The sequence below is a fragment of the Eleginops maclovinus genome, chromosome 15 (genome assembly GCF_036324505.1).
Source record: "Eleginops maclovinus isolate JMC-PN-2008 ecotype Puerto Natales chromosome 15, JC_Emac_rtc_rv5, whole genome shotgun sequence".
Classification (NCBI taxonomy): domain Eukaryota; kingdom Metazoa; phylum Chordata; class Actinopteri; order Perciformes; family Eleginopidae; genus Eleginops; species Eleginops maclovinus.
In genome coordinates, this window is record NC_086363.1 from 4,980,147 (window position 1) to 5,004,128 (window position 23,982).

Genomic DNA, 23,982 nt, shown 5'->3' on the forward strand with positions numbered 1-23,982 from the left:
TCAAACAATTCGTTCTTATTTTCGACGCTTCATTTAAGCTTTAAATATGTTGTTTCATTCATGTACATTTCAGGAGAGACCTTCCCAGAGGGGATATTTACACGAAATCCTATTAATAAAAGCAGCTGCAGTGAATTATTTTAATTCATCCAGTTTTTAGCCAAAGGAGTGAAGCTGAAGGTCACACCTGCTGTATCTCTCTGTTGTTCCTAAAGGTCTGATGTTTTCGAGCTGCTAGTTGCAGACGATGTTGCCTCTTAACTACTTTGACCTCTAAAAAGTGGACACTTTCCGTCTCTGATTGCGATTTATTCCTGACGCAATTCTCAGTAAATTCTCTGCTGTCTTTGAAATACTGGGAAGCATTAAGCTGTCTGCATTTTTTATGTTGTTAGCGGTAGATCAGTTCGACACCAGGAAATTCAAGTCAAGCCAGATTTTATTTACTATTATCACAAATCACCATTTAGCCTCCGGGGGTTTTACAGTCTATACAGAATACAACACCCGCTGTCCTTTTCAACCCTCCCCTCAGCAAAGGAAAAACAAACAGCTTGAACTGGGAAACTAGTGTGCTACACTTCATTCAACCACCATGAAGCCAGAAGCAGAACTATATTTGCACAGAGTAGGGTGATAATGTTGACTCTTAATTGTTCAATGATTTGATTCATAAGACTAATTTCAGTAACTGCAATTGTTTTTTTATAAAGTTAACTGCTTAAAATTTGCTTCAATTGTATTAATTTCCCCCTTCCTGTCTCCCCAGGAGCGTGAGGAAAAGCTGAGACTCCAGGGTCAGATCAAGAGGCTGTGGGAGGACAACCAGAGGCTGCAGGAGGAGTCGCAGACATCCGCCACCAAGCTGAAGAAGTTCACAGAGTGGGTCTTCAATACCATCGACATGAACTGACCCCGCCCTGCACACTTTGACTCTCGCACGCACGCAAACAAATGCATACATCCACATAGAGACGCAGAGGGGGGGGGGCGGGGGCTGTGCACACGAACCTGGACGTGATCTTTCTTTGGCTTCAAACATCATCGGCCTCCCTCTCCACACTTCTCAGGATGAGACTCGAGAATAAGTAAATATGAAGGACTGTCCATTGTCTCCGACGGGACCAGAGAATATGCTGTGCCAAAATCATTTTATAAAAATGCCAACAAACGGGAAGCTCCTTTTCCTCCTTCTCCTTCTGAAGAGGTCAGCCTTACCTCCTCCTGATGTGGACTCCCCCCGACATGCTTTCTCACTGGATGTGCTTCTCTTTTTAGAGGCAGTACCTAGCCGCAGTAGAAATCTGGCTTTTTAATCTTTTTTCGAATCCTTTCTCCAGCCCTCTTCTCTGAGAGGTGATGAGAGGGTTGCAGAGACATCCATGTGACTTAAGAGAAAGACGTCTCTGCCACGGAGAGTCCGACAGGTACGCAACAAATCTGCCAGCTGGAGTTTGCTGTAACACCTGTAATGAATCCGAAGCCTCAAGACAGGACATAGGAGAGTGTTTTATTTCCTTCACATGTAAGTGAAGTTTCAATAAGTCTCCTCTCCTTGAAGCTTCTGACCACCGAAGGGTCATCGTGGAAGCAGGTCGCCCCTGAACGCGAGGGAAACATGGATTTGTACAGCATTTTTCATTTCTCTTTTACCCTCAGATCTGGATTACTGCATCCTGTCTGTCTCTACAGCACAATCTCACACCTGAAGGAGGAGTATATTTATAAGCCATCGGCAAGTGGTGCCATTAAACATGACTGAAATCCAGAGTGCTTTGGTCCATCCAAATTGTATGTGTCTTTTAAAAGCAATAGGAAGAAGTCAGGACTCCTCTCATAAAAAATAAGGGAGATTTTGCTCGATGTGGGAAAATATATTTTAAAGGTTAAAGACTCTGCTGCACAAGAGCCTCCATCTTCTCCCTTAAAGACATCCTGCTTTAGGAAAAAGGACAGGGGGGAGCGTCCCACCTGGAATACAGAGAGCCAGTAATGACAGAGACATTTTTTTGGGAGGGAAAAGTAAGAGTGGACTTTTTTCCCCCTATGTTAATTTATTTCATTGTATTATAATTCCAATAAATAAGTTGTTCTATTCGTCAAAGTACAACAGACAACAGTGTTTAGTTCCTCAAGAAAAACGGTCACTAGCTATATTATTTAAATGGCTTTCTTTCTCTGATTATATGCTTTTTATTCTGTGTTATGTTGTGTTTCGTGGTGCCCGAGCCTGCTGTCGTGTTGCTTACAGTGCCCTCTAGTGATGACCAGTGGAAATGTCATGATTATTAAATGTGCCGCCAGTCACTCTGTAGTTTTCCCACGCCTCTCCAACAATCAGACACCGGGAGGCCACACACACGCAGAACAGGAAGAAAAACGCCAGCTTTGACAGACAATCAAAGGTGGATTTTTTTTTTAGATAAAAGAGGGCAAACATTAGGTGTGTGTGTGTAGGTGTGTTTTACTTTTTAACATCTATAGTTTTCCTCAGGTTCAGTATTTGTAGGGAAAGTAAATTAACAAAAAAGTGTGTCTATGGTGAGGTTACAAAGCCCCCTGATGAAACGGAGCTGCTGGACCAGTGGCAGTGTGTGTGTGTCGTTGTGTGAATGTACATCAGTCCATCCAGCCGTGCCTACACTCACTTATTTTGGTCATTTTCTCAGAGCGGGGGACGTGCCTTTGAAACAGCACCTGGGGAACAGATGAAAGGGAAAAGCTTTTCATCCTGAAAAATAAACACAGTATTTGTTTTAATCAGCTTCATACTCACAGTTGTAGACCTCATAAATGTCTGAGGCTTTCTCTTCTCTTCTTATGAATATTTCTACCGAACACAATCAGGTGGGCCAGCCTCCAGACGCAGGGACGAGTGTGTGTGAAGTGTATGGAAATGTGACGGTGTGTGTGTGCCTTTGCATTCAGCTACATGCAGTATATCTTTCAGGGCAGCTGGCCCTGTAATAAGAGTGTATTGAAAGAAATGTTAAACCCTAAATCACAAAGCCACTTACACCCCGAGCCACAGAGCTGTTTTCCTGCCTGCTGTGGTAACTCGAGCATCCATGTTGGAAATGCTGATCACAAACGTGGTGTAAAGGCCTTAAATCCTTCCCTGTCCTTTGCTATCAAACATTTGGATCTCTTAAAGTAAATTTGTGTCTTAAATCGATGCAATTAAACCCAGAACGGCGCCCGGTCTGAATGTAAAGAGAACATAAACGAGCCTAAAGAAATGTGATGTTTACATTCAGCTCTGCACATTAGCAGGGATGTGAGTTACAAAAAGACGGTTCTGTTTTAGGAATCTCATCTAAATCTGTGTGGATTACATAAAAACGTCCCAATAGTTTTGCTTGGTGATATTATTTGGTTGTTTTAACAGGTTAACAAGTCGGCCAGTTGTGAAAAGCAGTCTAGTAGTCATCCAATAATGTGAAATCCTTAAAAATATACACAAAATATAACACGAGATATATATATATAGGTGGAAGTTCTGAATTGCTCAGAACTGCAGTTTGCTTAAATCTTGACTCATAGGTAATGTTTGGTATTTTATTGTACATGGAAAGTGCTCTAGTTTTTTGTATCTTAAATGAAGTATGGCCACATGACGAACTGTGCAGTGCAGATGTTTTGCTCGCATCTTTAAAAGTGTGCATCGAGTCGGATGTTATACATTTGTCCACCTTATACAAAGACATAAACAGTTACTCCAGCTGCATATTTTGTTCTGTTCGCTTTGTTTTCGGTGCTTTTCAGAGGGAAATGTGAATGTTCAAATGTTCCATTTTGTAATTTGTTTTTAAGAATCTTTGCACAGTGTTTTATAAAAAAGGGTGGTGAAGACGAGAAGGGTGAATCTATCCATTCCTGTGCCGTCGTGTCTTGGTGTTGCTCCGTAGTTTTCCTGCCAGCTGACAAGCAGAGGAAGATGCTTGACTTTATTCACTCCAGAAAAAATGTGTGCCCTTCTCTTCTTCGAGCGTCACTGATCAGACAAGAGCCGGCTGGATGTTGTTTACTCTGTAGGGATGCTGATTTTCTGCCTGAGAGCTCGGCGATTGCAGGAAGGTTTCCCAAAGCTGATTCGTGTTGTTGGGAGAACAAACTAACCCGTAAAGCGGTCGGCTCTGAACAACCTTCAAGAGGACCAAACGTTTGATAGAATTAGAAGTACTGTTTACATCCCGGATCCATTGTCTTTGTAAAATGTAAAGGTATGAAAAAGACATTTGCAGTGATCACAGTATTAAAGTTTCTGAAATAAATAAATGCCGTATCAATTTGTGGAGTTTTTGCCTCCTGTGTGTTTCTCCTCTCTACTGCTTTCAGCTTTTAATTATACTATCGCTAACTTTTGAGTACAGAATAAAGATACAAACTAAAATAGTTAGCGGGATAGTGATAAATGTAATTACACATACTGTAGTTTGTAGTGATATGCTGGAGTAAAGTAAACCATTATTTATTTTTAAATGGATAAAATATTAAAGATATTCATGTATTTAATTGTATGTATAACATGATGGTATTTTAAATATATATATTTTTGCTTCTGAAGAATCCATAATTGAGACAACTAAATTGCCATTAAAGATAAATATGAAGCAAATGAATTTTTTTTTAAAAATCAGCTGTTTTTTTGAGTTTCTGAACCTGAATTATTTTTCATGTGTCCAGCCTCTCATGGTGAACAACAATAATATCATTTGTCATACTGGTTCTTCTCATATGTAAGTGGGTTTTCTTTATTTTCCGTGCAGAGCATCAGTCTGACACTGTTGAGCTGTGAGTAACCGGAGAGTGATCAGAGGGTGCAAGTCTGGGACTAGGACTGTGTTCGCTTCAGGCTCCCATTGTTCCTGATCTCTCTGATTCACCTGATTGCACTTTAACTGCCCTCACAGCCGGAGACACACACCTCCTCTCTGTCCTGTGTGCTCTTCATAAACCAGTAGCTGCTGAGAATGCTGAAATATTATAATTAGAAATGAAAATAACATAATCCAGCATTATTTTTTTCAAAAGCTCAGCCTGACTTACTCTCTTGCTACACTGCGTCGCTGTTTGACTGGATATCAGCGTCCAGATGTCCTAAAAGTGCAGTGCAGTGGATGAAAGCTACTGACATGTCCATCAATCCATCTGAGGAAACTCAATTTAGTGCTATACAGTTGAAAAAAAACGAGTAAATGTACCTTGAATTTTGTTTAATTTGTCCAAATAGTATTTCCACCAACAATAATGACCTTGGGTGCTTACAATTTGTGTTCTGACAGGAATAGAGAGTAGATATAATCCCAAAGTAGATTTCCACAGAGTGAAACATCCTTGCTCTGTTATTATAAGTACAAAAAAGATGTTGGTGTTTTCTGTGCCAATACAAAACAAATGTATTTAATGTGTATATACTCTGCCATACTGACATAGTGTAAGTACAAAAAAAGGATAAACATCTGCCTGAGAAAAAAACAGTCGAGAGAAATCTGATGGGACGTGTTTGTTTGTTTGTTTGTTTGTTTGTTTGTGACCTGGTTTGCCCTGTGCCTGCCGCACTGTGTCCACCTGCAGCGAAGGTTCAGGGATGTGTGAGGCGGCGGTGACTGCAGTCTGGGTGCAGAGGAGGAGAGCTTCACTGCGGAGGAGGCTACACATTAGTCATCTTTGCTACAGGTGGAAAATGTGTGGGCTGAATCACCTGGGGCTCCTTTCAAGGTTTGGCTACAGAGGGAAGTGTGTGAAGCCCGAATCAAAGTCTGATCAGAGAGAGATGGAGACTTCTAGTTCACTTTTAGCCTTTAAGAGTGCATTGGCACAGAGCTAAATGTCTTCTTTTGGGTTTGAACATGTTGAAGTTGTCTGTGTGAGGGCTGTCCTGTGCTAATAGCCATGAATACAGACAACAGGAAATATCTTGCTCAAGAGTTTTTAAAGGGACAAATCCTGCAAGATTTCCCCAAACAGTTTAGATTTGATTCTATGGCCATTGTCTGTCACACATCTTTATAATTGATGAAGTCATCCATAAGCTTTTGAGAATCAAATAAGTATCAAAACACATACCACTGCAAGACTCTATCTACTAGACTGGATTAGACATACTTTATTGATCTCAGATAAGATAATTGAGTCTGTAGAGATAGCCAACCTTATAAAACACACAAATGGACAGAAATAAATCAGAATCAGAATCCCTTTATTGGTCCCACAGTGGGGACATTTTAATTTGCTGGTTGTACAGTCTGACAGGAAGGAAGGACCTGCGGTATCTCTCCGTGAGACACCGCGGGTGCAGCAGCCTGTCACTGAAGGAGCTGCACAGTGCAGACAGGGTGTCCTGGAGGTGATGGGACACACTGTCCAGCAGGTAGGACAGCTTGGCTGCCATTCTCCTGTCTCCCACCACCTCCACAGTGTCCAGAGGACTCCCCAGGACAGAGCTGGCCTTCCTTATCAGTCTGTTCAGTCTCTTCCTGTCAGCAGCCGTGATGCTGCTGCCCCAGCAGACCACACCATAGAAGATGGCCGATGCCACCACAGAGTCCAAGAAAGTCTGGAGGATTGCCCCCTGCACCCCGAAAGACCTCAGTCTCCTCAGCAGAAAGAGTCTGCTCTGTCCCTTCTTGTAGAGAGCGGCAGAGTTGTCATGTTGAAGTTAAAATAGTGAATAAAATATCCCCAAAAAGTATCTTTCTTTACCTTAGTTACTCCAATTTGAACAAGTTATCGTTTTAAAGTATGAAACTGTAAATTGTTGAATTAGAAATGCTGACTTTAGTACCACAATCAGTGATAGAAACAACAAGACCTAGAAAAGCCACAATAAATGAACCGAAAACACCATTAACCCTGAGAATAACTTGCTGTAAAAGCTCTGCAAATAGTGGCATCGCTGTAAGCCTTTGGAGATTACACTTTGATAGCGCACACAACATGTTTACTCGAGATATTGATGTGAGACTAGAAGAAGATTGTCAACTTTTATTCTAACATGACTTCATCTCATTTCTTCTCTGCTGCCATGTGACTGGAGAAAATAAAGAATAACCGGCAACGTGCAGTCATCCCCTTTTCTTTCTCTTGTGTTGTGTCGGTGTGTGTGGACCCTTGAAGCTTTTATCCCACGCTCTCCAGCAGCCCACACACGACGCCTTCATGTCTCTGCTCTCCGCTCTTATCAGGCACTCAAGGAAAGAGTCAGAGAAAGTCGAGGTGTTTTTGTTCTTCAGAGGCACAGCTTTTTGATTCGCTGTTATTCCAGATGCAAACAGTCCCTTCATGCTTGCTATCCGTCCATTTTACACTGTCTGCATGCATCACTGTCTCTGATGACTGTGTGTGTGTTCAAGATACTGTCCTAATGAGACATGCATCTCCACCTAGGTGACCTTTTGTAAGATGAAGCCTTGTGAAAAGCTCTTTTTTGCCTATTAACAAAGACTTTATGAAAAAGTCATTGAAAACCTTGATACAGGAATCATTTAAAATGCTTTCTTTGTGTTTTAATTTGAAGCAACTGTCAAATAATTGTTTTATTTTGGTAGAAAACAGAGGTATAAAACCATCCAAAACTCCTGTTGGACACCTCTTCATTTGTTGGATAGAGTTCACTCTCCTGACACATCACTCTCTTTACTTTTTCATCCTAATTCTGCACTTTCCTCTAGATTTAGGTCATGATCTTTGTGTAGCACGCAACTACATGAGCAGCTGAGATGACTTTTTTATGCTCTTTGCTTCAAAAAGGCGCCAGTTCAAATGGTTTGGGTGCTGCAGGACGCCTGTGAAGGCACATCCAACTGGAAGGATTTCCTTGGGGCAGACCCAGAACACACTGAGGGATTATACATCCCATCTGGCCTGGAAACGCCTCGGGATCCCCCAGCAGGAGGCAGAGGAAAGAGCCAGGGAGAAGGGCATCTGGGCTACTTTGCCCGTTCTGTATCTGCACCACCACCCAGTAGCAGCAGAAACGTGACAAAGAAATTCTTCACTTTATCTCAGTGCAGATGTTCTTATGCACATGCAGAAGTTCAGAGAGAGTCAGATAGATGATGCACAATATTGATTTGTATCACAACATGGTTCATACAGATGATGAGAGGCTTATTTCAGGCGTCTAATCTTTCTCACATTAACAGTCGAGAGTATACTAGTCTACTGACCAACGCACAAATGGAACTGCAGATATCCAAAGAAATCAGATGTAGGGATAACGTACTTTCAATGATGTCAAATACTGAGATAGTAAGCTTACCATCTAAGCATTAAATACAGAATTTAGTTTCCAACTTTTAATGTTACAGGCTATCCTTATTTATATGAGATATGTGTATATTATTTTATGAGTAGCTTACCATTTGAATTTGTGAATGTGTGAGTTCATGTCCTGAGACGAGTAGGCAATAAAAAAAGCATCAAATGTGGGGCAACTCCCTTCCACACACACACACACACACACACACACACACACACACACACACACACACACACACACACACACACACACACACACACACACACACACACACACACACACACACTTCCCAGTGGGATCTTCTCTTCCTGTTTACTGATGCTCAATAATTCAGTTGGTCCAGATTGGAGACTGTAGTATACATGTTGTGCGTGTGCATACTTGCTTGTGTGTGTGTGTGTGTGTGTGTGTGTGTGTGTGTGTGTGTGTGTGTGTGTGTGTGTGTGTGTGTGTGTGTGTGTGTGTGTGTGTGTGTGTGTGTGTGTGTGTGTGTGTGTGTGTTAATGTCAATCTGTCAGACCAGAGTGCTCCATTAGTATCAAGGTTGTTTTGACGACAGTTAGCTGGTAAGTGCACGTATTGATCTGTGAGCTTATCCAAGCTGATACTCATTTTTCCATTTTGAACATTTAACATCAGATAAAAGTGAGAATGAAAAATGAGACAACTGCCTTTTGAAGCTTTCGAAGCGTGCTGTCATCCCTCTCTGTGTCCCTGTTATGTTGACTTAAATTAGGGCAGCAAATATTTTTAGTATCCAGTCAGCAGCAGTGAAATTAACCACCCAAACCTCAGTCAGCATGCTGTGGGTTGACATGCTTAATGTGAGCTGTGGTTGAATCCACTCACAGAACAGTGTAGGGAGGAGTGTAAGCCCCTCTAACTACACTAAGTACCCAGTTTCCTCCCTCAGTACATCATTGCATCAGATGCTCTGATGTGCTTCAGTATGCGGCCAAACGTTCAGAGTTTCAGTGCCGCCTCGCAGATGTTAAACATGAGAAATAAGGGGATTTTAGACTCAGCGAGGAACAGAGGAAGAGGTGAATGTGGGGAAAAGTTAAAGGAAGAAGACACATTTTAGTTGAGATGTTTATTGGTTTTGTTGCATAAGGAGAAGAATCCTAAACATGTACCATTCAGTGGATATTATGAAGTTTGTAGGTGCATTTGTTCCACAGATTTAAATTGATTTTCTCTATTAATTTCCAATATAAAACCCACATAGAGAATTTGGTGAAGGTTGATGTTTCTCCTTATCTCAGGATAATTAATTAATCATCTCAAGTTGGTACCAGGTTCATTTTGTTGTTATCTCAACCAAGGAATCTTTCTTTTTATCTAATTGAATGACAAACTCATTATCTTTAGAAAATGACTTTGCCATCCAGAGATAATAACTCCTTTCATTATGCAACCTTTACTAAAGGTACTGACTGAAACAGTGCTTCAAACTTTGTGCTGGGAAACTTCATTTTCCAACACCCCTGTCCACCTCGCATTCATTCGATTCGTTTTTGATTTAGTTTTCATTCAAGTAAGACTAAAACAAGATAATGAGAAAGGAGAAGATTTACTTGGAAAATACTTTGGAGTCAACCCTTTAAATTAAGTAGACTTAAGGAAAGCGATTTATAGATAGCCACCCATTTGAGATCTCACATAGGAGCCTTTTGATAGTGACGAACGGATGGACAAAAAGGTTGTTTCTTCATTTAAAATGATTGGATGAAGGTCAAATGTGCGGAAAAATCCCAGTTCAATTTTGATTAGGGACTATTTGGAAAACATAACTCATACAAAAGGAAGATATGTGCATCTGAAATGTAACATAGTAGAAGTATAAAGTAGCTCTAATGTGAAAATACTCAAGTAAAATGTCAAAAAAAGTACAATACTTGAGCAAATGTTCTTGATTACTTACCATGACTGCACACACACACACACACACACACACACACACACACACACACACACACACACACACACACACACACACACACACACACACACACACACACACACACACACACACACACACTGCATGTTAGTGATAGAGAGAGCAGCATCCACATCTCTCTCTCTCTGTCTCTCTCTCTCTCTCGCTCTCGGTGCAGCAGCTCTCGGGTGAAGCCGGTTTTTTGGCTTCGGAGCTCGGAGAGAGAAGCCAGCGCTCAGGTAAGGAAGAGGGGACGAAGGGGACCAAGGATAGCAGCAGCGAAGTGATACATTAATTAATAATGAATTAAGATATAGAGAGGAGCGTTTTTTAACGATTATGTTTAGTTTCGCGCGTTAACGTGTTGGTACTGTCAGTGCTGTGGTGTTACTCTCAGAGAGGAGCTGGATCAATGTGGGATGTTACGGTACTGTGTACATGTAGTAGGTGTGTGTGCGCGTGTGTGTGTGTGTTTGTGCGCGCGCAGGGCTGTGCGTGCATGTGTGATGATGTTAATCCCACCTGTGATTGAAAGGAGCGTGCATTTGGCTGCTTGGTTAAGTGACACTCAGAGGGCTCAGCGTTTGAAATGAAGGTGTGTGTGTTTGTTTGTGTGTGTTATTGTGTGTGTGTGTGTGTGTGTGTGTGTGTGTGTGTGTGTGTGTGTGTGTGTGTGTGTGTGTGTGTGTGTGTGTGTGTGTGTGTGTGTCATAGTGTGTATTCGAGGGACGAATCTGAGTGTTCACTACTTGGGTGATAATGGGCATACTACAGTCAGCAACTGGGCATGAAAAGGAACATACAAGTGTGTGTGTGTGTGTGTGTGTGTGTGTGTGTGTGTGTGTGTGTGTGTGTGTGTGTGTGAGAGAGAGAGAGAGAGTGTGTGAGAGAGAGAGAGAGAGAGAGAGAGAGAGAGAGAGAGAGAGAGGTTTAGCATAATATATGAGATGTGTGTCTCAAATAATCTGGTCCAAGTCTCAGGTACATTTTTGGCCATGTCAAGTTTAGTCCTTTTTTTCTTCTCTACGATCCTGCAGTCTTTTCTGGTCATTTTTAAGTGGCTACACAAAGTATACAACTCTACTAGTTTTTGGTTTCACACCCATTGGGTGGTGCCTTTATCATTATCCCTCCTTGTGCATAAAAGATGGCTTCCTGCTGGATTGATGGTATTTTACAACCAGCCCTCAGCGCAAAACATTCAGGCATCCTCTCGCCTGGAGTAAAGGATGGGGGAGGGGGCTTGAAAAAAACTTTAGGTGTGAGCTGCATTGTGGAGGGTCCACAGGGACACAGCGAGAAGTCTCACTTTGCATGTACTTCCTGTCAACACAGCATGAGAGGAGAAGAAAGACGCTTAATCAGTTTAATTTAGAAAAAAAAAAGTATTATTTTCTTTCTGTGAATCCTTCAGTACCTCCGTGTGTATCCTGATTGAAGACAAACTGCTTGGCTTTCTGGGTAAAAAAAGAAGAAGAACTTGATCCCCTCTAGCTTCCTCTCAAGGTGACCACACCTAAAGGAGTTATTTATCATGAGAGTAGAATCTCATCAGAGAATCACTGAATCGTTTTGTGATCGGAGGAGTGTGTTCACCCTGAACATCTCATTTAAATGCAAAACAAAGAGTCAGAGCGAATGTTGGAGTTATTGATCCCAGGCCTGCTACATGTGACCCCAGAAGCAGTGTGTATAGCAAAGTGACTGTGAAGTTAAGCCCTACTGAGAAACAAATCAGGCATTTCTATTTATTCCGAGTTGGAATACATGCTAAGCAGATGGTGCTCCTATAATGAAGGCTGTGAGTTGAAAGTCATTTATTCAGAAATGCATTAAACTTTTCTCCCACTCGGATTTTCCAACACATGCTGCATGTTCTCTGAGGCTAAAAACACACACACACATACTGTTTGTATGTTACCCACCACAAACAGCTGGCTGATGGGAATATTGATCTAAAGAGCTGGTTGACATGGAGCTTAATGCCTGTGCCAATAGCAAAGACACACACACACACACACACACACACACACACACACACACACACACACACACACACACACACACACACACACACACACACACACACACACACACACACACACACACACACACACACACACACACACACACAAACACTATTTGCATCACAGAAAAGACAAAGTGATGCTCTACTTTGAGTTGAAGCACGCTAGCATTGGGAAATAGTTTGGAAAAGTGAAGCATGTTGTGTTGCCATCAAACATAGATTTAGTCATGTTCAATAACTGTAAATAACAACAAAGTGTCATGTAAAATAATGTGTAGTGAGTGTATGGGGGGGGGGGGGGCAATATGCCAGAATAGATTAATATTTGTGTCTCTGTCAATGTTAGAGGGCAAACAAAAACAGCCGGTAAAATCTCAAATATTGTTTTGTTTTATAACTGTGTCAAGTTATTTTGACAGAGCCAGGGCAGTTGTAATCCTCTGCTTACCGTCTTATTTGTTTTATTGTCAGGAGTTTGATGAGAGGGTTAATACCACTTTTGTCTCAATGATGCATATAAAGTTACAGCCAGCAGCTGCATAAGTAGGCTTAGCATGAAGACTATCAACAGGGTAACACAGTAAGAGTTGTTTGTTTCTTTTTACACTCTTTAGCCTCCAGAACTATTCATGTGAACTGCATTTCCCATGAGCACTTGCATGCCAATTGCACAGGTGCTCTCCATTGATGTTGTTAAATGCTTGTGGATCCCTTTTACCAAACATTTGCTTTGTGAAGGTCCAACAATGGAGCAGAGCTTTTTGTTCCTCACACATTTCTATTGTGAGTATCTTGTTTTTTTACTTTAACCTTGAATCAAGACAGCAGGCTGTGATTGCCAGGGTGTGGAGGAATAATTGACTTGCAATTAAGTCACAGCTATACTGAATTGAAAATGAGATCATGTAAGCCAGCAGCATACCTTAGTCTTTCATTTGCTCCCTCTTTGTTTGCACTAGAAGAAGCTTAAAGCGATAAATCATTTAAAGTGGAATACAATAGAGATATATTGTGTAAATGGAGATGTGATTGACAATGCGCTCAATCAATTACAATTGATTTTAGATGCAATTCCAACAAACTGATTGTAGATCATTTATTAGTGTGGACCAAGTAAAGGAATTGCAGCAAAAATCAAACGATCTCCAACAATTATTTTTCACAATTCAGCCTTGTTTTGCCTTGTCATGGTGCTGCATTCATTCAGTAAGGAAGCAGCTGGCTGGAGATGAGTCTGTCTTAATGAATGAGTGAAAGGAAGTTGTGTATTTTATTTAGGATGACCCAAGCGGAGAGATAACTGATCCCTGTTATGGTCGGAATGAAATAAATTGGGATGTAGTTTGATAAGCAGAAAGTCCTGGATGGATGAAGGAAAGTAGAGTCCAGAGTTTCTTCTTCTCCTTTGTTGATGTTTATCCTCTCAGCTCATCTGTCCTCAGGTGTCAATATTCTGACAGTTTTCATCAGAAAAAGAGCCAGACAGCCCTGAGTTATTGGTGAGTGCATGTGCAGAACGGGGTCATATGTTGCTGGTGTCATTGGTTTCTCTTACTGTTATACTCAAAGGAGATTGACTCTATGCTTTGGTAATCAGAAATATATATGTAAAGCTTTGTTTCTCCACTTTTAGTTTTAAAATAATTTACGTTTTCTTTGGAGATTTTCATTTATTTTAAATACCCTTTAATTTAGTATATAATATTTTTAGTATATTTCTTAAGGTCAAATCCAACCAATGGCAAACAGTCAACGATTGAATTGAATTTCCAAGTTTATGAAAACATATAAATTGTTGTCTCTCTAATTAAAAATAAACAAATTGACCCGATTTTAAACGTGTTGTGCCATGGAGAAATTCAACCAAATCAGGAAAAATAATGAATAAGCAAAAACTACTGAATAGGTATTTCATACAAATGAGAAAAAAAAGTCAATGAGTTAAGATGCATGTATCTCAGATTTCCCTTTTTCAATTATATTATAAAGGATACATATAAAACAAGCATGATTCATTGCATTTTGTTATGTTCCTTCTTGTAAAACAAATGTTTACTATTCATAAAATCCCAATCTTTAATCGAGAATAAGCAGTTAATGTTCTTCTATGTTCTTTAAAAAGTCAAAATGATCGACAAGCTGCAAAGAAAGGCAGAAAGTGGACTTGATGTCCTCTGTTCTCCTGTCTCTTCAATCTCATGGGACAGTGGAGCTCGAAGAATTGCAGAAAAGAGATAACAGAGGAAACTAAAAAAGAGAATTTATGAGGCCTCAATTTCATCCATCCTCTTCCTGCTGACAGACGACAAAAAGAAGAGAGAGATGGATGACTGGAGCCAGTAGTGAGTCAATGTCTAATTCATTTTTTTTCTCCTAACAGCAGCTTCTACTCTGTGGAGACAGCACAAAGGAAATAAAGAACGGTGGAAGAGAGAGACTGACGCAGGCAAAGAAGAGAGGATAACTTCACGCAGGAGAAGAAGACTGAAAGGTAACGATGGCTGAAGCACCTCAGCAGCAGCAGCAGCAGCAGCAGGAGGAGGAAGAGGAGCAGGAGGAGCAGCCGACCTCTGTGGAGGAGACGGAGGCCGACGAAGGGTCTGAAGAAGAACCGAAGGAGAGCGTCCACACCACCCCGACCAGACCTCTGCTCTCCATGAGGTCCATGAGCATGGTCGACCCAGACGACGACTCCCCCAACATGATCGTCTACAGAAAGGTAAGAGCAGGAAAGTGCTTTCTTTATGAGTGAGATGATGGGGCCCCTGGGACATGCATGCTAAAAGCCCCCACTACTGCTCCTACATTTGAGAAAAACACGATATGCTTTTCTAAGCCTCTTTTCATAGTTGTTTTGGGTATAGTTGTTGCTAGATTAACTCTACGTGATTCTGTTTTGCTTAGAAATGTGTAGTCATTTTGAAACTCGCTGTGGTTGTTTTGTGTTACATAGTGGTCTACTTAAATCTCTTTGCAGCTATTATGTGACTTGTAGTTGTTTTGTGTAACTTTGTAGTCATCTTCAGTCTCTTTGTTGTTGTTTTGAGTGTCTTTGTGGTTATTTTTGTGTCTGTTTTGCATCTCTTTGTAGTTATTTCTGTCAGTTTACGTCTATTTTCCTCCCACATACTAATGCGCCGGCGTACTATTTGGCTTAAATTAAGAAAAATACAATACATGTATCGTTTAGCAAACTGCCTGACTTCTTTTGTTCGACCTTACTTAAGTGCTGCTGAACTTGCTTTAGGAACCATACTTTGGCACTGCATGATTTATTGGACACTGTAATGTAGATTTGGAGAGAATTAACAATAGCAATGATGGACAAGACCAATCCTAAACCAACTCTGGTCTTACAGACCAAAAACTTTTGGATGATAACTGCAGGACACCCCCACTTCAGGACCAGATCTATGGATTTTTTCAGATCACAATTCATGTGGGCAATGCTACGTTCGATTTTACAATTATTACACAGAAAGAAGTCCAGAGCCTTTGGCGGTCTTCCTGTTCAGTAAAGAATCCAGTCTCCTAGAGGCTGCTGTTTTGACCCCGATATTTAACCTTGTCTCAAAATAATAAAGAATTAATAAACTCTTTTTCCGAGGGAATCAATATAGTATGTCATCATCGTGCAGTTTATCATCTAGAACTGAATAAAGGGCAAGAAATGACTCCATTCCACAGGCAATTTCCTTCCGTCTGAAATGCTCCTGGCCTGGGAATGAATGCAGGAACATGTGAAAATAGACATCACCCCCCCGCAGTGTGTTCATGATGGATGGACTGGGAGTCTGGGCTGCAGAATACACATCTAGCAGGGAGAAAGACCCGAGACACAGATTGAAATATGGTGACATAAAGCATACACAACATTTGGGGGAATTTGAAACGTATCCCCCCATGTTCTGGTTGGCAATAACTGTAATGGAAGAACTGCAGGGAGAATCTGGCAGAAATACCTCTTAATTTCTTCTCTCAGTTGGGAAGTGCAACTACACTCTGCAATCAGCGTTCTGCAATCCAAAAACATCTCTGTCGTATTCACATTTTATAAGTTGCAGTGAGTTTTTATGAACCCTCTGTTTAGGATGCAACACAGTGAAAGCATTCACAGCACAATGAGACACAGCAGCCTCAGGTACAGCCTCCTGGTGGGATTTGAGCTTTGGCAATGCAATCCAAACTAAAGTCACTCTGTTGCAGAGTGTTGCACATCCTCTTTTTAGACTCTGTACCCTCTTCTGTCATCAGTGTGATACGTTTTCTCAAAGTTGTACGAATAAAGAATTCAAAAGACTTGTCTAGAGTAACTGAGAGAAATAAGCTTGTGGCATATTTGTTATAACATGTAGAGTTACAAAACTTCCGGATGTAACATCATTTATTCTGGACTTGATCTTTGTCTGTTTGTCCGTCAGTGTGGTTGCATTTCTATGTCTATCTTTATGAGCCACTTCAAGTTTTTGAAACCTGAGGATGTTTTTTTAGAATGTGGAGATGTCATTATTTCTTTTAAGGCTCTTTAAGAATTGGATCCAAGGTTTAGTTTAAGGTTGGGTTTAAGATTTGTTAACTTTCAGTATCATGTGTCTCAGATACACACTCATCGACCTTTGTTCTTGAGTGTACGTCATTTGACTCTCATAAGAATTACAGAGACGCTAACCATCCTTGCCTATGTGTTCCATACCAGCCATAACAACAGCAGCGATGCTCGTATTGTTTTCATTGTGTGGGTCTGTGAGTGTCATGATGGACAAATGTGCTGCTGGAGTCTTCAGCAAGACCACAGAAGCTGTTAATTTCTGTCTCTCTGTATAAACTTGGAAAGATTTTATCCCTACGATAGCATCGCAAGATCTAGTCTAGTAGTGTGACACTGTAATCGTATCGCTAGCTGATCTGAAAATGAAAAATGTTTTGGAGTGGCTGAGGTGTTTTTGTTGTTTACTGCGAGTTAATGTCGCCATACTTGAAATTGCAGAGGAAAAGCACTGATCAAAATCTACACACCTACAAGAGCCAGAATATTCAGAATAGCATTTGGTGTTACTCTACATTATATTCTAAATCCTTTCTGCAATACAACAACACTTGCTTGTGAGCTGAGCTACTGACTCACAACATTTGCTATTACATGAAAGATTGCTCTTTTATAAAATATGTATATCCTGGACTGCATTCCCATTAGTCTTTCTCCATGAGTCATCAATCACCTCCCATCTCGAGGGGGGAGGAAAGTGCAAGTCGTGCAGCGGATTCACAGTTTACAAAGCAAAGTATCAAGCTCCAATCAAAGTTGATGAGCTATAACAAGATTGTTTTGTAACTTTTAAATGCTTTAAGCAGCTTTTTGATCTGTTTGAGTGGTTGTAGGGATAATTTTAGGCTTATCATGAGTGCTGGATTAGTGCTTGAAGAGTAATTAGGATGAGAAGTAACGCCTCTGGCCTGCAGAGGGAATAATCTGCTACAAAGATGATGAACGACTCAACGATTCACCCTCCCTTATTTTGTTCAGTTGGCTTCGTCGGCCTGTTCAGTGTAAGTCTTATCAAGTTATTCTATTCTGTGTTATTCATTTCCATCTTATCGTATTTCGATTCTCTTACTTATAGTCTTGTTTGTTTTTACTCTTTTTCAATCTCTTGTATTCTGTTCTATTCCATCTAGTTCTATTGTATTGCTTGTCTGTATTATGTGTAGATCTATTTTCATGTTATTTCATTTATTTTTAGTTGTCTATTCCTCTTTAAGTCATGCTACTCTGTCTCTGTCTACTTTATTTTGACCCTATCCACTCAATCGTACTCTATACTATCATTTCATTTTATTATAATACATTATACATCTTATTCTACTTTAGTTATCTTACTCTTTTCTATTCTTTATCTAATAAAGATAACGAGTATCTGCGATATGTGAAATCTGTGTGTCATACTTATTCCAAGCACACAAGTTTGTGTACACACACACACACACACACACACACACACACACACACACACACACACACACACACACACACACACACACACACACACACACACACACACACACACACACACACACACACACACACACACACACACACACGTGTGATGTTAGTAGATTTTATGTTATTGACAAGAGTGTAAGGTGTTGGCTCACCTTTTCAACAGAATGGATTTAAACCTGTCAGCCAGCATCTGTTCAGTGTGTGTGTGTGTGTGTGTGTGTGTGTGTGTGTGTGTGTGTATTGCTCTCTTTTTCATTATCCATATCAATAGCAGCTGTTGAAATGCAGGGCTGTTTACGTACCAAACTGTTCATAAAGATACGTGTTCCCATGTTCCTCTGAGCTGCTGGAACGTGACCAGAAAGAGCTCAGTTTTTGGGATGTCTCGATGAAGTCTCTGGGAATTTGTTCCCCAGTGATGTAAACTGTGCTTCTAAAAAAAGAGGCAGAGAAATCCAAGGCTTTGGTTGTTCTGAGAAATGAAATGTAAGCTAAGGAAAGTCACGACAAATAATTCAATAAACAAAAGAGTGAAGTTGATGTAATTGAAACTGTTGAAGAAGCACGTTTTAATTCTCAAATTGGCAGTCTGTCTGAGGAAATCTGCTCCTTTGTGCCCTTGGGCTGGTACCAGGCTTTCTCATGATGTCTTTGTCCCCATCTAGAACAAAGCCAGAGACCGAAACACCTTCAGAGATTTCAATGATGTGGTCTGTGGTTTGTCAGACTGCAGCACCTGCCCTCTTCCTTCAGGGCAGGCGTGTCCAAACTTTTTTCACGAGGGCCCTATACAGAACAATACACGAAGAGCTGGGCAACTTATAGAGGTGAATATTGCCTCATAAGTTATAAGTTAGCAAAACAAATCAAATGTAGGTGCAATACTTGGAAATGCTTTAAGAAAAAAAACAGCCTACATCCCATCTGTCTTTAGGGTTTCATTTATTTTGTTGGCAGCTCATTCCTTAAAACAGAAGCCTCAGATTGCTGATAATAAGAGTAAATATGAAGGTTAAATTTCAAGCTTGTTATAGAAATAAGACTACATTCATTTGAAAATTGGGCTCATTAATATATGTTAACATATATATTTGAGAAGTACAATATAAGACAAGCAAAGGTTTAATTTGTGGGCCATATTCCCTTATACCTTTAGAATTTGCTGAGGGCCGATTCAAAATGGCCTGCGGGCCGCTTTTGGCCCCCGTGCCTTAGTTTTTATACCCCGGCTTCAGGGGAACAGTACCAGCTAAAATTCCTGAATCGTAACAGTATTATAATCAGACTCTCATTTAGGTTCCTAATAGGTTAACCTTTTCTATGACGATTTTTGCTCTAGTACCGCCCACATTGCTGACCCCTTAACCGATAAACCATGAACAGCCTCACATGCTACAGGAAAAGCAGTTTTTCTGTTTGTAATTTAAACGCATTGAACATTATGCAGATGGACAGTAAATACCCCAGTTTCAATACTAATTATTGGGATTTATATTTAATTGTCAATGCAATGAAATGAATCAGAACTTCAAACAATCACCCAAAAACTGTTTTTCATTTCTCATAATGTTTGTCTCAGAGAGGATACTGAAAACCCTCACCTGAGTGTCAGATATTAGCTTGAGTTATGCATTGCCTTCGCTAACACATTAGGTCTCTAAATAGAAAAAATATTGATCCCACGTCAATCGTTTATCCATTATGTCAACATTTAATGCCGTACGTTTATTCTTTAAAGGTTGGATCAATAAAATCCATCAACAAATCATTAATTCTGTTTTTCATTTTAATTTGTTTGCTTCTTTTCCCCGTTGCAGTGAATAACCCTGCACATTGTTTTGAGATGATTCAATAAACTAGCATTTTAATATATCTATATACGAGAAAAAAAGGCAGCCTGTCCGGTAAGTGTCTTTTGTAGAGTTTCATTTGAGAGCGTTGAAAGACAGCTGCAGTGTGTTATTCAAACTTCAATGCTATACCAAGCCTTCAGCTGTTAGAAACAGCAAAGTCTGTCAAAAAATACATTTCTTTACAAGTCGTTTGAAGAGAGCCTGAGCATAACTAAGAATTATTTGTTGTTGGATGCTCAGTTCCTGCTGGCCGGGGATTTCGGTTCTTATTTTGCAAATGCCCCTACAAAATGTCCAGAACACTTCAAAGTAGTCCTGATGTTTTACCCACTCAGTTCTTCAGGAACATATTGCTTTTTTCATGTCAGATGCACATCCTTTCAAGTCTGCAGAGTGACTTTGAAGACCTGCAGAGGCAAAATAATTTTCTCTTTGTATCCTTGGCTGCAACAGAAACAAATAAGGGATCCTCTTGAGAGCAAAGGAAGCTTCTGATGTCTTAAAATAAAATGCAGGATGTGATTTTAACCTCTATAAAGAACTAAAAGTGTTGTTGTATAGATTACATTTCTCTGTGCAGCATTAAAAACAATTCAGTGTGATTTAGTGCTTCTATTAGCTCTGATCTAATATGTGTACTGTCTCGTGTTAACATGACATGCAGGCTGCACAAGGTGATGACTGATTTTCTGCCTCTGTGCTCCTAAGCCCCTTTACGAGCCATACAATTCAAGACATGCACAGTCACTGCGATCCGCCGCATATTTATTAGGCAATATCCCCCAGCAGAGACATTCATTGGGCGAGCAGGAACATGAATCATACGCCCTACACAGCTTTCTGAACTCTGATGGCATCGGTATCCGAGCAGATACTGCGGATCAAGATTGTTAATTTGATCACGTTGGAACATCTTTAGTCCTTTTTAGCAGGAGATGGCTGAACAGATGTTCTTGTAGGTTGCTTTATAGCCTGCTGGAGATTTGCCTTTAAAAAGAAAACATGTCTGGTGTGCAGCTGATTTTAAGGAGAAATGATGTGGAGCAGCGTAAATAAATCATATAAATTCACTTGCAAATAACACTCAATGAAATCTGCTTAACTCAAAATGTGTGTATCTGTGTAAAAGGATTCACGTTTTCTGTATTGCAGGGGAACATATTATGTTCTGTGTGTGGGTATAGACCTACACAACCCATGCATTAGTTAGGAGGGATCTTTTTATGCATGTGTGTTCATGTATGGCTGCGTGTTTGTGTGCTGCTTGTCACTTAGTGGATCACTTGGCACATCTAATCACAGAGCGGCCGCCTGCAGATATCCCAGGGAGCTCATCACAACAGAGCAGGTAGCGCACATTGAGCTAATCAAATCAAGCTGATAGGGGGGGGGAGGCACTAATTGGAGGAGTTTAAATTGCAAAGTTTAAGGGGACAGTATGATCGCTTATATTACACATTTATTGTCCTTACATTCTGCTGTGTGCCTGAAATGTGAAGGTGAATACTCCTGGCTTTGGTGACTGCTTCAACAACTTATGCTTTATAGTGAGCTTGTGTTACAGCACTGTCTCTGAAAGTAAAAGGGATATGATTTTGTAGTAGCCATTTTATTCATTATCATGATCCGGATCAATATTTAAAGCAGTGAGGATTGATTTCTTTGGCCATTTGTGGGCAATGGATCAATCTAGAGCACAACACTGACATATTGTCTCTTAAGAGATGTTGGCGCCAATATCTTAGCAGACAACTTCCTGTTTACACATTAGGATTCATTTGGAGATTTGATGCTGGATACCCATTTTACATTCCCTCTCTTTTTTTGCTCGGTTTGGTCCCGACCATCTCTTGAGAAACATATCTGGCTTTTTGGCTGCTGAATGCTCCTCTATGTTCATCAGCTTGTCTGTATGCTGTTGTTGCCGGGCAGATAGCGTACACTGTTATCATCGGGGCCTAAAAAAGGTTGCTGAGGAGTATTTGTGAGCCAAAACAGTAAGTTTGTAGGACATAAAACCAAAACCAAAAGCTAAAAGATGGTAAAATAATCAACGGAGCTGAGGAGCATGGTGAGAGCTGGAGAGTTTAGGCATTCCACTTACATAAAGTCTTTAGATTAATTGTTATTATAAAATGTGGATAACTGCAGATATGTTCTACACTATATTCTGAGTTTCATTGCTTTATTTTCCTCCCCTGTTTCTTAATTTCACTCAAAAAAATATGATGGACTGTAGTTGAAACATTTCAAGAGCATCCTGTCCTGTATTTGGTAAATCAAAGCTACTGTGTGAATGCATTAAAAAAAAGCTGCTTTTCCTCTACAAACATGACCTATGTCAAATCAAACCACAAAAGCATGAGTAAGTTAGGACTTTTTGGGAAATGGTGGGTTTATCCGGGTTGTACTTGTCCTCTCTCATTCAAACAGATGGAATCTCTGAAACTAGTAGTGATCTCATCTCTTTAGTCAGACCGTAGAGATTGTTTTTTAGGCAGTTCATTAATAGTTGTGCTTCAGTTGAAGAGGAGGGGGCTGGACAATATTTACTGCAGTATCTGGAGCTGGCAGTGAAACAGTGGCAGGAGTCCTTCTTGAGGAGGAAGTATTCCCCGGACCGGCAGAAATAATGACATCCTGAGTCCCCACTGAGATCCTGTTTCACTTGGGCCTAATCCAAACTAATCCTCCTCACTTACAGATGCTCTGATTCAACGTGGAATCTCTGAATTTGAATGACTAGCTCGCCCCAAAAAATGAATCTTCAAATGTTATTTTAGATGGTTTTGTATCTTATTCTTGGTTAATCAAAATCAAAACTCTTTGTTTATGTAGGGGGGAAATTGGGCTCCAAATCACACTTGCTCCATCTTGGAATAAAAAAAATAAAAGGTAAAAAAATAGAATACAATATTAACATAAATGTAAGAAATTAACAGAAAAATATACTAGAGATACCAACAATAAATATGTAAAAATGTCCTTTAAAAATATTTATATAAACAACATAATTTAATGTATAAAAATCCAATTATTAGTACAAATAGAAATGTGTATATTACAGTAAAAACGCACGAGTATTAATAAGATATTAATGATTTAAACCAGATTTTGCTTGAAATGCACTGTTTAATACAATGATAATCCATAAAGTGATATGAGGATTGCACAGTTGAAAAATGTCACAGTTTATATAACCTAAATATTGTCTGTCCGGCACAGTTTGATGTGGTTTTAGCTACAGTCTGATGCTTGACGCTCTGAGTGAAAAGACCGATAAAAGTGGATCCTTTATTGTTTGCCAGTTATTAAAGACATTGAGAGCTTCAAAGCGTCAGTTCTGATCGCGGTCTGAAAGCAGCAGAGCCTAAAAGGGAACAACTTTACAGCCAGTTGCACTTGAATGAGTCTGATCTGTTTCTGAGTTTCCTGTGAAACCCATTCACTTGTTTGCTCCCGTCTGACAGCAGAGAGCCTGTTGGTTTCTCCCGGGTCTATTGAGGCATCAATGTATTTGTCATGCTCTGGTTGTGTCGGACAGCAGGTGTCAGAGGAACCCACTTGGCCTTGCTTCTCTGTCAACACTTTGGATTTTCACCTGTTTGTATGAATCTAAAGTGACTGCAACCAATCTGGGAATCTGTGTGTGTGTGTGTGTGTGTGTGTGTGTGTGTGTGGCAGCACATCACTGAATTCCCTTGGCTGTTTTTAAACAGGCAGTGATACTCTATGCTGCAACTTAATAAATATTCATGTTCTGGGCACAGGCTCACATTTAGGTCCTTAGAGGAAACAACATTTATTAAAGTACAATTATAAGTTACCTGTTCTTACTCTTTGTGTTACTTTATAATTCTAAATTGCCCCTACCTTTATTTGACCATTGCTTGTTAA

At 40.2% G+C, this 23,982-nt stretch overlaps 2 protein-coding genes across 4 annotated transcripts in view; both read left to right on the forward strand.

The window, feature by feature from the left end:
- The window catches only part of sipa1l1 (signal-induced proliferation-associated 1 like 1), a 68,824-nt gene extending 64,531 nt beyond the window's left edge, over positions 1 to 4,293 (forward strand). The window contains exon 25 of the mRNA XM_063902396.1: positions 770 to 4,293. Within this exon, the coding sequence (XP_063758466.1) occupies positions 770 to 913 (144 nt within the window). The 3' untranslated portion in view covers positions 914 to 4,293. The remainder of the gene's footprint in view (positions 1 to 769) is intronic.
- A 6,085-nt stretch (positions 4,294 to 10,378) lies between these two features.
- The window catches only part of LOC134876838 (regulator of G-protein signaling 6-like), a 68,558-nt gene continuing 54,954 nt past the window's right edge, over positions 10,379 to 23,982 (forward strand). Inside the window, exons 1-3 of one of the 3 annotated variants that reach the window (XM_063902011.1) lie at positions 12,955 to 13,014; positions 13,674 to 13,730; positions 14,612 to 14,950. In XM_063902011.1, the coding sequence (XP_063758081.1) occupies positions 14,729 to 14,950 (222 nt within the window). In that variant the 5' untranslated portion in view covers positions 12,955 to 13,014; positions 13,674 to 13,730; positions 14,612 to 14,728. Of the gene's footprint in view, positions 10,442 to 12,954; positions 13,015 to 13,673; positions 13,731 to 14,611; positions 14,951 to 23,982 lie in introns of those variants that run through there. The other 2 variants (XM_063902012.1, XM_063902013.1) reach the window with 2 other exon arrangements.